The sequence below is a fragment of the Limanda limanda genome, chromosome 18 (assembly GCF_963576545.1).
Source record: "Limanda limanda chromosome 18, fLimLim1.1, whole genome shotgun sequence".
In the NCBI taxonomy this organism is placed as follows: domain Eukaryota; kingdom Metazoa; phylum Chordata; class Actinopteri; order Pleuronectiformes; family Pleuronectidae; genus Limanda; species Limanda limanda.
The window spans coordinates 2,215,600-2,231,924 of record NC_083653.1 but is presented as its reverse complement, the minus strand read 5'-3'; the positions used below and the strand labels follow the sequence as shown (position 1 = coordinate 2,231,924).

General features: G+C 42.5%; 1 protein-coding gene and 1 long non-coding RNA gene across 2 annotated transcripts; both read left to right on the top strand.

The window, feature by feature from the left end:
* Nucleotides 1-672: 672 nt before the first annotated feature.
* angel2 (angel homolog 2 (Drosophila)) lies at nucleotides 673-10,391 on the top strand. The gene is made up of 8 exons (XM_061091550.1): nucleotides 673-1,718; nucleotides 1,980-2,200; nucleotides 5,658-5,727; nucleotides 6,073-6,503; nucleotides 8,406-8,547; nucleotides 8,851-8,923; nucleotides 9,043-9,173; nucleotides 9,442-10,391. The coding sequence occupies exons 1-8, from the start codon at nucleotides 674-676 to the stop codon at nucleotides 9,603-9,605; spliced, it is 2,277 nt and encodes a 758-aa protein (XP_060947533.1). The 5' UTR covers nucleotide 673; the 3' UTR covers nucleotides 9,606-10,391.
* Nucleotides 10,392-12,854: 2,463 nt separating this feature from the next.
* Nucleotides 12,855-13,650, top strand: LOC133024071 (uncharacterized). The gene is made up of 3 exons (XR_009683101.1): nucleotides 12,855-12,905; nucleotides 13,157-13,299; nucleotides 13,594-13,650. It is a non-coding gene; the product is annotated as an uncharacterized LOC133024071 (long non-coding RNA).
* The last annotated feature ends 2,675 nt before the right edge of the window (nucleotides 13,651-16,325 follow it).

Genomic DNA, 16,325 nt, shown 5'->3' with positions numbered 1-16,325 from the left:
ATTTAAAACAACTCGTCTGTTTTCACTTCTACTGAAAGACAGCTGACACTTAGTAAACAAAGAGGGTTTTCACGATCTTTTTTACACGTGATGCAGATTTTCGGTTCTTTAAATCGTCAGCGTCTTTTAATAAAGTTCAGTTTTAATTTCAAAACAAGTCTTGAGAAAAGATCTGAAAAATGTACTTAATGAATGAAAGATAAACCAGAGAAAACCAGGGAGACATAAATATAACCACAAGAAGAAGACAGAGACAGAAGCAACAATTAAAAATTACAACAATATTTTGTAGAACAGTATCAATATAATTGTTCTTTATGTACTTCTGTTATTTCCCTGTTCATGAAGTCGTCATCTTATTTCTACGGAAATTTCATGTTAAATTCATACAAATCTGTGACAAAAGTTTCCAAAATGAAATTAATGAATACAATAGAACACAGAGAGACAAGAAGACGTGATTAATATAGTGAGTATTGTTATTATATCAACAATTTTATGCTCTTTTTTTAATGTAATGTTCCTTTTCACGCTGGGTTTTGTTCTCAGACGCATTATGAGTGATTACAAACAGTATAAGTTGAATTGAAATTGGTCAAATTTTCACCAAAGTTTGTTTCTGCGCCTTTTTTCCTTTCTTAACTCTCTGTTTAATTCCCCCCCCAGTCACCCCATGTTTCTTCGCCGGGTGAGCTCCGTCAGCTCCTCCTTCAGCTCCTCCTTCAGCTCCTCCTTCAGCTCCTCCTTCAGCTCCTCCTCCAGCTCCTCCTTCCTTCCCCACACTTCCTACCGTCCTCTCAGCAGCTCCGGCCTCAGGAGCAGCAGCGCCTCCTTCACCTCCCGCCCCCAATTCCTCCCCACGCCACATCCATGGTGGTCAGGGCGAGCATTTCCACCCTGGCCTCCGAGACCCCCCCTCGCCCACCCAACGGCGCCTCAGGTTTTCCCTGGCAGGACATTTCATCCTCATAACATCAGCGCCAGCGGCAGTTGGCGTCCGCTCCACACGTCTGCCGGCCTCCTGATGGAGCGGGTGGACAGAGATCGAGAGCCGCCACATAAACGGAGGAAGAGTGAAGAGGAGAAGAGGCGCCATGAGGGAGGAGGAGGGCCAAGGGGAGGAGCAGGGGCAGCAGGAGGCCGATTCAATGATGGAAACGCAAAGAGGGAGCGACATCCCCTGGATCCCAGCGAGGAGAGCCGCCCTCGACCGAACCATCACTCTAGAGAGGGGGGTCGGGACAAAGGGAAGAACGGAGCTGGGAAAGGTGCGAGCCGGGATAACAGCAGAGATAAAGATGCTGGAAAGACAAAAACTGGGAATAGAGACAGTACCGGTCGGGATGGAGCCGTACATCAACAAAGGAGCAGACATCAACCAGAAGGACATAAAGATTCTCGAGCCTCAGCTTCCAGGACTCAAACACCTCAAACTAAACCTAAACCGGGTGAAGTTCCCACAAACAAACCCAAACCCAACCCCTGGTTCAAAGAGGGAGGGGCAAAGCAGCAGGGAGTCGATCACAGGAGAACGAGACCCCCAGAGCAGCAGCTACGGGACGGAGCTGGGGGTCCTTGGACCAGGATTCCTTCTCCGCCGTGCAGCAGCAAGAGTCGTCCTCACAACCCGCGGCAGAGAACCGGAGATCACACTCAACCTTCTCCACCCGGAACATCTCCACCGGTCAGACACCAGGACGCAGCTGCACCAGTGACTTGTATGTTCATTCTTTAATGAAGCTTTTGACTGAAGCATGATTCACTGATTATTCCGAGCTTCTATTGATTAAGTACAACTTTAAAAGCCTTTGTTTAACAGTTAGATTGTAAACAGTGAACGGTTGAGTGGGAATATAAACAAAGATCACCAGCTTGATTCTAGATTATAGTAATTGATTCGAACATAAGCCTCCTGATCTGTCTGAGGTCAAATCTATAAATTTTTCCCCTTTTTCATTTTCACTGCTCCCTCTCTTCAGCTCTTCAGAGACACTGGGAGACTTCTCCCGCCTGCAGTACCTCCGATCAGCCACCAGGGGCCAGCGCAGTCTTTGACTTCTCAGTAATGAGCTACAACATCCTGTCTCAGGAGCTGCTGCAGGACAACGTCTACCTGTACAGTCACTGTGAGCCCGGCGTCCTGCCGTGGGAGTACCGGCTGCCCAACCTGCTGGCCGAGATTCAGCAGCACGACGCTGACGTGAGTGGATCCGATCAGATCACACTTTAACTGCTTCACATGAGAAGACAGGATTCACAAGAACCTGAACGTCACACACAAACAACCTGAACATCACACACAAACAACCTGAACATCACTCACAAACAACCTGAACATCAAACAACCTGAACATCACACACAAACAACCTGAACATCACACACAAACAACCTGAACATCACACACAAACAACCTGAACATCACACACAAACAACCTGAACATCACTCACAAACAACCTGAACATCACACACAAACAACCTGAACATCACACACAAACAACCTGAACATCACACACAAACAACTGGAACATCACACACAAACAACCTGAACATCACACACAAACAACCGGAACATCACACACAAACAACCTGAACATCACACACAAACAACCCTGAACGTCACACACAAACAACCTGAACGTCACACACAAACAACCTGAACATCACACACAAACAACCTGAACGTCACACACAATCAACCTGAACGTCACACACAAACAACCTGAACATCACACACAGACAACCTGAACATCACACACAATCAACCTGAACATCACACACAAACAACCTGAACATCACACACAAACAACCTGAACATCACACACAATCAACCTGAACATCACACACAAACAACCTGAACATCACACACAAACAACCTGAACATCACACACAAATAACCTGAACATCACACACAAACAACCTGAACAACACATAAACAACCTGAACAACACACAAACAACCTGAACGTCACACACAAACAACCTGAACATCACACACCAACAACCCTGAACGTCACACACAAACAACCTGATTGCAAACAAAAACAACCTGAACGTCACACACAAACAACCTGAACATCACACACAAACAACCTGAACGTCACACACAAACAACCTGAACATCACACACAAACAACCTGAACATCACACACAAACAACCTGAACATCACACACAAACAACCTGAACATCACACACAAACAACCTGAACATCACACACAAACAACCTGAACATCACACACAGACAACCTGAACATCACACACAATCAACCTGAACATCACACACAAACAACCTGAACATCACACACAAACAACCTGAACATCACACACAATCAACCTGAACATCACACACAAACAACCTCAACATCACACACAGACAACCTGGACATCACACACAAACAACCTGAACATCACACACAAACAACCTCAACATCACACACAAACAACCTGAACATCACACACAAACAACCTGAACATCACACACAAACAACCTGAACATCACACACAAACAACCTGAACATCACACACAAACAACCTGAACATCACACACAGACAACCTGAACATCACACACAATCAACCTGAACATCACACACAAACAACCTGAACATCACACACAAACAACCTGAACATCACACACAATCAACCTGAACATCACACACAAACAACCTCAACATCACACACAGACAACCTGGACATCACACACAAACAACCTGAACATCACACACAAACAACCTCAACATCACACACAAACAACCTGAACATCACATGCAAACAACCTGAACATCACACACAAACAACCTGAACATCACACACAAACAACCTGAACATCACATACAAACAACCTGAACATCACACACAAACAACCTGAACATCACACACAAACAACCTGAACATCACACACCAACAACCTGAACATCACACACAAACAACCTGAACATCACTCACAAACAACCTGAACATCACACACAAACAACCTGAACATCACTCACAAACAACCTCAACATCACACACAGACAACCTGGACATCACACACAAACAACCTGAACATCACACACAAACAACCTCAACATCACACACAAACAACCTGAACATCACACACAAACAACCTGAACATCACACACAAACAACCTGAACATCACACACAAACAACCTGAACATCACACACAAACAACCTGAACATCACACACAGACAACCTGAACATCACACACAATCAACCTGAACATCACACACAAACAACCTGAACATCACACACAAACAACCTGAACATCACACACAATCAACCTGAACATCACACACAAACAACCTCAACATCACACACAGACAACCTGGACATCACACACAAACAACCTGAACATCACACACAAACAACCTCAACATCACACACAAACAACCTGAACATCACATGCAAACAACCTGAACATCACACACAAACAACCTGAACATCACACACAAACAACCTGAACATCACATACAAACAACCTGAACATCACACACAAACAACCTGAACATCACACACAAACAACCTGAACATCACACACCAACAACCTGAACATCACACACAAACAACCTGAACATCACACACAAACAACCTGAACATCACACACAAACAACCTGAACATCACACACAATCAACCTGAACATCACACACAAACAACCTCAACATCACACACAGACAACCTGGACATCACACACAAACAACCTGAACATCACACACAAACAACCTCAACATCACACACAAACAACCTGAACATCACATGCAAACAACCTGAACATCACACACAAACAACCTGAACATCACACACAAACAACCTGAACATCACATACAAACAACCTGAACATCACACACAAACAACCTGAACATCACACACAAACAACCTGAACATCACACACCAACAACCTGAACATCACACACAAACAACCTGAACATCACTCACAAACAACCTGAACATCACACACAAACAACCTGAACATCACTCACAAACAACCTCAACATCACACACAGACAACCTGGACATCACACACAAACAACCTGAACATCACACACAAACAACCTCAACATCACACACAAACAACCTGAACATCACACACAAACAACCTGAACATCACACACAAACAACCTGAACATCACACACAAACAACCTGAACATCACACACAAACAACCTGAACATCACACACAGACAACCTGAACATCACACACAATCAACCTGAACATCACACACAAACAACCTGAACATCACACACAAACAACCTGAACATCACACACAATCAACCTGAACATCACACACAAACAACCTCAACATCACACACAGACAACCTGGACATCACACACAAACAACCTGAACATCACACACAAACAACCTCAACATCACACACAAACAACCTGAACATCACATGCAAACAACCTGAACATCACACACAAATAACCTGAACATCACACACAAACAACCTGAACATCACATACAAACAACCTGAACATCACACACAAACAACCTGAACATCACACACAAACAACCTGAACATCACACACCAACAACCTGAACATCACACACAAACAACCTGAACATCACACACAAACAACCCGGCTTCAGGGATTCACCAGGAGATGAAGAACCTCTGATCAGGACTTTGATGGAAACTTTCCTTTTTCTTTTTCTTTAGATTCTGTGTCTGCAAGAAGTCCAGGAGGACCACTATGAAGACCAGATCAAACCAGCACTGCAGGGGCTAGGTACTGTGTGTGTGTCTGGATGTGTGTGTTTGTGGTTTTGGGTGTGGGTGTGTGTGAGTGGATGTGTGACTTCCTGTAATTTTACAACATCAGTCTCAACTGTAAATCATGAGGTTTTACCCTGTTTTATAACTAATTATAACTAAACTTACCAGAGAAAACATATCTGGAGCTTTTAGTTTGGTCCATGTCCCATCCACTAACATGGAGCGGGTGGGGTTTGTGACCAATTCTGCTGCCAGCCACCAGGGGGCAGTCCAGATGATTTGACTTTGATCTATACTCTGTTGTTGTGCGTGGTTGTGTACCTGTGTGTGTTCTTATAGTTTCCTCTGTGTGAGTCAGGTTACCAGTGTGAGTATAAGAAGCGGACAGGAAGTAAACCGGACGGATGTGCCGTCATCTTCAAATCCTCCCGCCTCTCCCTCGTCTCCTCCAATCCCGTTGAGTTCTTCCGGCCCAGCGACGCCCTCCTCGACAGGGACAATGTGGGATTGGTTGTGCTCCTGCGACCCAACAAGGTCGTCGGCAAGTCCGATCCCTCCGGTTTCATCTGCGTGGCCAACACCCACCTCCTCTACAACCCGCGCCGCGGAGACATCAAGCTGGCTCAGCTCGCCATCCTGCTGGCCGAGATCCGCCGGCTGTCCCGCCTCCCGGACGGCTCAACCAATCCGGTGCTGCTCTGCGGGGATTTCAACTCAACACCCTTGAGTCCGCTCTACGGCTTCCTGACCACCGGCCGCCTGGACTACAGAGGCCTCCAGATCGGCATGGTGTGACACACACACAGATAGACACATACACATGTTTGTCCAGCTGTCTTAGTGAGGACCCTCATTGGAATAATGCCTTCCCTAGCTCCTTACTTTAATCATCCAAACTAAATGCCTAATCCTTAATCTAACCTAAACCTGATTCTAACCCAGAACCAAGTCTTAACCTCCTAACAGTCCATTAAAGGGGGCGGGGACAAAAGGTCCTCGCTTTGTAGGTTCAAACTGGTCCTCACAAAGATAGATGTACAAGATGACACACACACACGTTTGTACAGCTTCTTAGTGAGGACCCTCATTGGAATAATGCTTTCCCTAGCCCCTTACCTTAATCATCCAAACTAAATGCCTTATCCTTAATCTAACCCTTAATCTAACCTAAACCTGATTCTAACCCTAAAACCAAGTCTTAACCTCCTAACAGTCCATTAAAGGGGGCGGGGACAAAAGGTCCTCACTTTGCAGGTTCAAACTGGTCCTCACAAAGATAGATGTACAAGAGGACACACACATACACACATGTTTGTACAGCCTCTTAATGGGGACCCTCATTGGAATAATGCTTTCCCTAGCCCCTTACCTTACTCATCCAAACTAAATGCCTTATCCTTAATCTAACCCTTAATCTAACCTAAATCTGATTCTAACCCTAAAACCAAGTCTAAACCCCCTAACAGTCCATTAAAGGGGGGGAGGGGGTCACAAAGTGAGGACCGGACAAAAGGTCCTCGCTTTGTAGGTTCAAACTGGTCCTCACAAAGATAGATGTACAAGATGACACACACACATGTTTGTACAGCTTCTTAGTGAGGACCCTCATTGTAATAATGCTTTCCCTAGCCCCTTGCTTTAATCATCCAAACTAAATGCCTAACCCTTAATCTAACCCTTAATCTAACCTTAACCTAATTCTAACCCTAAAACCAAGTCTTAACCTCCTAACAGTCCATTAAAGGGGGCGGGGACAAAAGGTCCTCGCTTTGTAGGTTCAAACTGGTCCTCACAAAGATAGATGTACAAGATGACACACACACATGTTTGTACAGCTTCTTAGTGAGGACCCTCATTGTAATAATGATTTCCCTAGCCCCTTACCTTACTCATCCAAACTAAATGCCTTATCCTTAATCTAACCCTTAATCTAACCTAAATCTGATTCTAACCCTAAAACCAAGTCTAAACCCCCTAACAGTCCATTAAAGGGGGGGAGGGGGTCACAAAGTGAGGACCGGACAAAAGGTCCTCACTTTGTAGGTTCAAACTGGTCCTCACAAAGATAGAGGCACAAGAGGACACACACATACACACATGTTTGTACAGGTCCTTAGTGGGGACCATCATTGGAATAATGCTTTCCCTAGCCCCTTACCTTAATCATCCAAACTAAATGCCTAAACCTTAATCTAACCCTTAATCTAACCTAAACCTGATTCTAACCCTAAAACCATGTCTTAACCTCCTAACAGTCCATTAAAGGGGGCGGGGACAAAAGGTCCTCGCTTTGTAGGTTCAAACTGGTCCTCACAGAGATAGATGTACAAGAGGACACACACATACACACATGTTTGTCCAGCAGTCTTAGTAGGGACCGTCGTTGGAATTATGCTTTCCCTAGCCCCTTACCTTAATCATCCAAACTAAATGCCTAATCCTTAATCTAACCCTAAATCTAACTTAAACCTGATTCTAACCCTAAAATCAAGTCTTAACCCCCAAACACTTGGTTAAAGGGGGGGGGGGGACAAAAGGTCCTCACTTTGTAGGTTCTAACTGGTCCTCACAAAGATAGATGTACAAGAGCACACACACAAACACTTTTAATGAACAATAATTGGTTAATTATTTGAAAAGACAAGTTGGACTCTTGATTATATAATAACAATAATTTGTTTGTGTGTGCAGGTGTCTGGTCAGGAGAAAAGTCCCAGAGGTCAGCGTCTCCTCACGTCTCCGATCTGGTCTCAGAGTTTAGGAATCAACCTCCAGTGTCAGTACGAGAGAAACCTCACAGCTGAGTCCTCCCCCGACAGCATCAGTCCCACAGGTAAACCCACCAGCTGCTGGGTTACTTCAGTTTAGTTTAGTTGAGACTCCAGTGTCAGTACAAGGACAATTTAGTTAAGTACAGTTTTATTTAAGTTTAGTTTACTTTATTATTAAGTTTAGTTTACTTGGCTCAGTTTTATGAATTTAGTTTTTAGATAAGTTTATTCCACTCTGTTCGATTTCAGTTAAGTCTATGTTTTGGTTTAGTTTTTAGTTAATTAACTTTAACTCAGTTTATTTGATACGAGTTTGGTTTTAGTTTAAATTGAGTGTGTTGTTGAACTTCCTCTCTGTCCCTCAGCTGTGGAAGGAGCCATCTCTAATCTGACTGTCGAAGATCTCGTCAACAAAACTGCAGCTTCTGCTTTTAACAGGTAACGTGTCAGTTTTTCTCCTCACGTCACAAACACGTGCGTCAGTTCATCTGAAGTGATCACAACACCCTCACAGCTGGTAAGTTAAATTAAAGTTAATTATGTGTGTGTGTCTTTAGAGCAAAGATCGAGCACAGCCTGAATCTAAGGTCGTCTTATCAGCACCGCCTGATGCATGATGGGAGACCTGAGATCACCACCTGTCACTCCCGCACCGCCATTACTGTGGACTACATCCTGTTCACACCCGGTACTGACACACAGACACACACACACACACTCTTACACACACACACACACACACATTCTGTCCTGATTTTCTTACATATTAAATTCATAAAAATATTTAAATGTACTCAGTGTGGTAGCAAAACAAATGCATAGAATAAATTAACAACACAACGCGAGTCAGTCTCAGTTTTAGATTCACTTCAGTTTCTTGGTCTCAGGTTTCTAATTTGACCTCTTGTTTCTTCTCTTCCTCCCGTTGTCCCGTTGTTTCTTTCCGTCCTTGAAAGAATTCCCCGCCTCTCCTTCGTGTCCTGGTGTCCGTGGCCTGGAGCTGCTGGGCAGACTGTCGCTGGTCGGCCAGTCCGAGCTGGAGGAAGTCAACTGCCTCCCCAACCCGCGCCACTCGTCGGACCACCTCCCTCTCCTCGCTCGCTTCCGCTTTCGGCTCTGACCTGAGAAATCATCAGAACTGTTCTCACGACGCGGCGTGAACAAGAGGAATAAAGTCAGTTTTCACCAGAGTCATTGTGAAGCATGTGCTGCACGTGCAGTGTTTGGATTGGTGAGTTCCTTTTCATGCGGAAATTGTCACGTTCAAGAATTAAGTTGATCAACGCGGTGACGGAAACTGTAGGAAAACACGACAGGATGTTTAAGGACAAAAGCTTTTAAATGTAAAAGTACAAGAAATTGATCTTTTTGAATTTTGTCGAACACTGATGTTTCTATTTTGAACATTTTGAGTGTCGATCGTCCTCTGGTTTAAAAAAAGTTTTAACTTTACACAGTTCTCATTGTTGAAGGTTTGAGGTTCTACTTGAGTTTTAATATTACAAATTATATGTGTAGCCAAAGTAAAGTCAAACAATTGTTCTTTCATTATGACTAATAATTGATCAACTGTCATGGATTACTCACATTTTGGTTCCATCACTTCGTTATTAAGTATATAAATATATATAGCTGTATCATTTCAGCTGTAAACATTAGGTTTATCGGTTCCATTATATAGAAACTACAGGAAACCAGGAAAAAATGTATTGAACCTATTGGCTGTTTTCTGTCAGGATGTGAAATTACGACGGGACAGATTTAATTTTTAATACAACCTGAACGTTAACACTTGAAGTTAAACTGCTGCTGCTGAGGAAAGAGATAAATAACATGGATGGATATATTTTTCGATGTTTTGGGAAGAAACATTGTTTTCCAGTTTGTAAATAAAAAATAAGTTTTTCATATGGCTGCGATTCAGCGTCGATGACCGTTTGGTTTGTTTGACTCCAGCATCTTCACACTGGAAATGTATCATCTCCACCAAGAAAGTGATGTTTTCACTCCTGTTTGCTTGTTGGTTTGATTGGGAGCAGGAATACACAAAAACTCCTGCTAATACCAGCATGAAACTTGATGTTTTATGGATTAGGGAAGAACTCATTATGTATCATATTTTGGGGTGGATACAGGAACTTAATTTTCACTTTTTTAAACATGAAATAATTAAAAATGAAAATTGATAATTCAGTGATCAGGTACCTTTATGTGACTGATATTTCTAAGTGTGTGAAACATGGTGAGGCATGATTGATTACAAAGAGACTGTTGGGCCTTGGAGGAGGAGTTAATGTTCATTTTCATGTTTGCTTTCCCAACAAATGAGACAGTTTTTCTTCCTGCCCAGATAGATATAAAATATAAAAGTCCAGATGTGAAGCTGCTCCAGAGGTGACGTGTGTCGTCCTTTATTTGAACTGAATCTCCTGATGTTTGCATCACTCATGTGAATGATGACAAGTGTCTGAATCTAAAAGTCTCCTGCTGCACATTAGTTCATCGTAACATATTCACACAGTCTCTGGTCGACGGGGGAAAGTCGGTGCTGATGGATATTTTCTCTACATGCAACTGGCACATGACGACAGAGGAGACGTGTCACTGAGGGGAAGTGATCAACAGGAAGTAAACGCCACATTGCACTTTTTACTGAGAACCGAGAAGCAGAGGAGAGAAAGAAGAAGAATGGATGAAATCAAACGGATTAAAATGTCTTTACATCTGCTCCTGCTGCTGATTCCGTTTACAGGTGAGAATAAATACACTTACACAACTTTATCAGTGTGAATAATAAGAATAACACCAGATTGTTTGTGTTTGCTTTTAAAAGTGAAGAGTTTCACTGATGTGTTGTGGCACAAGTCTGGCTCATTCAGGGGACTGATACTTATGAGTACTCTGATATTGTACTTGTGTATATTTGTGTACTGGATCATTCCTTATATTTTGATCTGCCCTTTAACTCACAGTTTAACTAGTTAGATTTGGTGGTTAAAGGTCAAGGTTTCAGGTTTTTGGCCTCTCGCACATCTCAAGTCTGAATTTCTTCAGATTCTGACCAGTTGTCTCCTCGAATGAAAACTTAACAGATTAGATTTCAGTGATCAAGTGTCAGAGTGACCTCATGAGTCTGGAAACAAATGTACGTAGACTGGAACTGGACTGGTTGGCTGAGGCGTTCAAATGCAGGGAAAAAACTGGAGTTGATGTTTTTCAGGTTTATCTTGTCAGTCAAGCTCCATTTTGTCTTAATTTACAAAGTTATGACTAAAAGAATCCTCACATTCAGAAGTGTATGAAAATATTAGTATTTTTCTTAGTTTAGTTTAATTGTTGCTGTCTCTCTCTCATTTCCTCCACAGTGCTCGCTGGTAAATCTTCCTTCCTCATCATCAGAGCTGGAGCTGAAGTCACTTTGCCTTGTGACAATGTGAGAGATGATCATGTGAACTGTGGAGCTACTCACTGGTTCTTCGTTGATTCAGAGGGGACTGGAGGAGAAGACCTGTTTGTAAACAGGCAGCTCGACACATCTAAGGTTTCCAAATCTAAAGCAGACAGACTACGTCTTGCTGCAAACTGTTCTCTGGTTATTAGGGAGGTCACAGCTGAAGATGCTGGTCAATACACCTGCAGACAGTTTGACCTGACAACACAAACACATGAAGATCATCTGGTTTATTTCTCTGTTGTCAACGGTGAGTAAAAGAGTCTCTTCATAAAAACATTATGATCATTCTGATCATTCTGATGGACATAGTTTCACTCATGTTATCTTTCTCTCACAATATCTCCATCATCACCAGTGACTGAGCAGAAGAGAACTGATGAGGTGACGTTGAGCTGCTCTGTGTCGACATGTAGAGGCTGTGTCCTCACAGTGAAGTGGCTGTTTATGAATATGGATGTTGATAAAAACAACAAAGACCTGAGGACATCAAAATCTTCCTGCTCGGCCACTGTGAGCTTCTCAAAATCCCATTTTGTTGACAAGATGGAGAACTATAGCTCATTAACATGTAAAGTGAAGCAGCGTGACCAAGAGGAAAAGTTTTCCTCCATCCCTCCGTCATCAGGTGAGAAAACACAGAACATGATGAACTGCTCCTGATCCAATAATTTCCATTTGTTAATACATTTCTTTTTCTTAAGAAGGAAAGAACAAACCAGATCCAGGAAACAATGAGATGCCAACAGGTACTGAATATTCACTGCACCTCTCATTCATCTCTGTGCTGCTGCGTGTTGATGGATTTAATGTTAACAACATGTGTAAATACAGGAAGTTGGACTGAACAGGAAACTAAAGCTCTGGTCATTCTCTTCACAGTTTGGTGGTGGTACTTCGCTCCGGTTGTGGGTTTTGCATCAATCGTAACATTGGTTGTGATTCTCATCAGATGGAGAAGAAACAAAGGTGAGAACATTCACAGATGAAACTAAAATGTCACTTATAGAGTTTATACCTCCGCCAGGGCCTGATAGTCTTATGAAACCACTTTTGAGTTCCCTAAATCTGGATCTAAATCTAAATTTGTATTTGGATCTGCACCAAATTTCACAAACTCATGAATATCTGACCTCTAAATATTCCAGATATTTTTTTTTTCAAGGTTAATAAAACCTGAAACCAAAACTCATCTTTGTGTGTGATCCTGTGAACTATAGACACACAGATGAACGCAGATGAAATCAGAACCTTCTCAGCGGAGGAAACGAGAGGTTTTGATAAACCTGACTCTTCTCTCTGTGAGGCCGACTCTTCTGTTCCTGTCGTCTCAGGGAACAAAACACAGACGGACAAACACACGGTCAGTTACAAAGATGAAAATAACTGTTACAACTTCACAGAAGCAGCGTTTCTGGACGCTGGTTTTCATATTCTACATCTAAACAAACAAAATAAGCATCAGAGGAGCTAAACCTGTCTTATGTTCATATAAACCAGACAATGCTAGGTTTTTATTTATCTTGTGTTAATACCATGTCATCATGATGTCATCAGAAGTTATAAACAGTTGATGTAAAAGTTATAGAACAGGAAAAGGTTAAGTCAGTGTGAATCCATATAAGTGAAGAGTGAATGTGGTGTCTTCATGGTGTAGGTCGACCCTGCAGAGGATGTGTTCTACGCCTCCATCAGCCACGCCCCTCACAGCTCGGCCAAGGTAAACTCCTCTGTTCAACAAGAACTGTCAGTGAAAAACTTATGTTTTCATAAGTGGAAACATAAAAACATAATTTGATGTCTGTCACTTGATTCATGTTGTTAAGCTGTGATGGTTTTGTTAACACTGCATAAGGTTATTTCACTTTTATTAACTATTTGCGTTGTGTTGTCTCTCTGTCACTATGGTAACCGTGCTACATCAAGATTCAAGAGTTAATTATCAAATGCAAAACAATAAAATTAAGCAGTCGCTGGCAATGAAATGCTTGCGTGTAATAGATCCTATTCTGACTTTTTTGAAACCAATTTTTATCATACTTCCTTATCCACATTTGTGTCTGTTGTGTTCTGTGAAGCACATTGAACTACACTAACCTGATGAAAGATGCTATACAGATGATTGACTGACTGATTGAGTGATTGATTGATTGATTGATTGATTGATTGATTGATTGATTGATTGATTGTATATCCTACAGATCCAGGGTGGTGATGATGCAGTGACCTACAGCACTGTGAAAGCTCCCTCCTCTTCTACTGGACCCTCAGCTGATCCCAGCAGCCTCTATGACAACGTCCAGTTCAAACAATAGAGATATGGAGAGTCTCGTCCCGGTGATTCCTCCACAGAGCATCAGTATCAATGTTTCTCACCAAAGCAATAAGCTGTGTCTTTCCACTGACGTCTGTCCATTCATCCAGCTGCAGTGAAAATGCTTCAGCAAGTTTTTACACAACTTCATCAACAATGTCTGTTCCATCGTTTCTATTCTGCAGCAACGGTGTCATTTGACAAAGGCCCAGTTTAGAGCTGATCTGCTGTGTTTGTGTCCAGCTTGGTCTCGGTCAGTGCAGCAGCAGCTGGAAGCAGCAGCTCCTCAGCTGTGGTGAAAGGCCTTTTGGCTTCAGCATGAGAAGCCTCCAGTGCTGTGGCTGATGTGGTGGAGACTTTTCACATCGTTTCTTGTGAAACTATGAAGTCAGACTGTTTCTTCTTGAGAAACTCTGGTGTCTAACCGACATGACACTGATGTGTTGTGCTGAGATGTTGCTGCAGCTGCGCTGGCTTCTTGCAACTGTTTGATAACTTTTCCTCACAGAAAATGCACAATGCTTTGGGTGGATTGCAGCTCGTTGAAGTAAATCCCATTAAAACATATTCTTCATGATACTGGTGACGTTGTGTTGGCTCTGGCTTCACTTTCTTCTTCACCTTCTTCTCCTGGTTTTCAGCTGCATTGCTTCTACGTTTCAACCACAAATCCTTTTTTTTTTGATTTCGTTGTTCAGAACTGAAACTGGTTTCATCACAGTGAATAAACGTCGTCATGAATGTAACTTGGGAAACAATAACATCGGAAATAGGAATATTTACTATGAAATGTGGTTTTTTGAACTTACATTTACATTTTTATCGAACTAATAATATTTTACATTTAAAATAAGTATTTCAAGTACCCCATGCAGTACTCCAAAGTGTCCCTAGGGGTACTAGCACCCCCATTTGAGAATCACTGACCTCCAGCAGTGTGAAGTTCTCTTCTTCTGCTGGAGCCTCCAGTGACGTCCACGCCAGCGTCAACAAGCCCAAACCAAACAGAGACCACAGCACCTGAGAGACATTTACCTGCTTTGTGTCTTCACTCATCCCAGAAGACCAAGAATAAAGGACACCGACGCTTTGATCTGCAGTTATTTATCCAGAGATGAACCAACATTTACTTGAATCTCTGCTGTATCTGTTTTCTTTTAACATTTAATTTCCATGATAAAGTTCAACAGTTCATGTACAGGCCTTTCTGTCTGGGGGGGGGGGGGGGGTGCTATAGGGGAACTAGTTGGTCAACGTGAGAAACAGGGACCTCACGTTCATGTCACTGTTTCTCCTGAATTATTGTGAAAAATGGTTTATTTTCTTTTGCAGAGTTTATTATTTACTTTATAACCAGACCCAAGGTCAGATTCTTGTGGAGTTTAATGCTGATTTTGTTGCATCTTTGTTTGTGTGTTAACAACAGATTTCATAATAAAGACTGGAGACATTTCTTTCTTTCTTCATTTCTCTCTTTCTTAATAAATGAGAAGGAAGTGGGAGCAGCTTCTCGTTTCTACTGAAGAAACCGTGATGCTCGTCACACTGAATGATGTGTTCATATCTCTTCAGACACAGTGAAGTTAAAGATGTGACCATATGTGACAACGACTCTGAGACATGACGGACGGTTACTTCTTCATTTACTTTATTGGTCCACAGGCAAACTAAGTTCAATCCACAGCTGGAAACCACAGAATCACATTTGATTCACGTTAACATTTTGAAGCCCAAGTCAATAATGTTATTAAATCTTATGACAGTGTAACGAAGAGAACTTCGTTCCCTGGAGCTGGAGATGGGGTGGGGGAATATTGCACCATACACTTTAATAATTGCACAGGCGGTGGTAAACAGTGCACTTTATTGGTATCTTTGCACACTTAAAAACAGTTGATTGGTGTTTGTACATAAATGTGTGTGTTTGTGGGTATATAGTAGAGTGATGGGGATAAGGATAAACAAAAAGGTGTTGTAAAAAGGTGAGCCTCGCAGCATGGAGAATGGTTTCTCCCTCTGTAATTAGGCCCCTATATAAGGGGCCATTTTGTTGTCAGAAGGGGGTTGCTGCATGA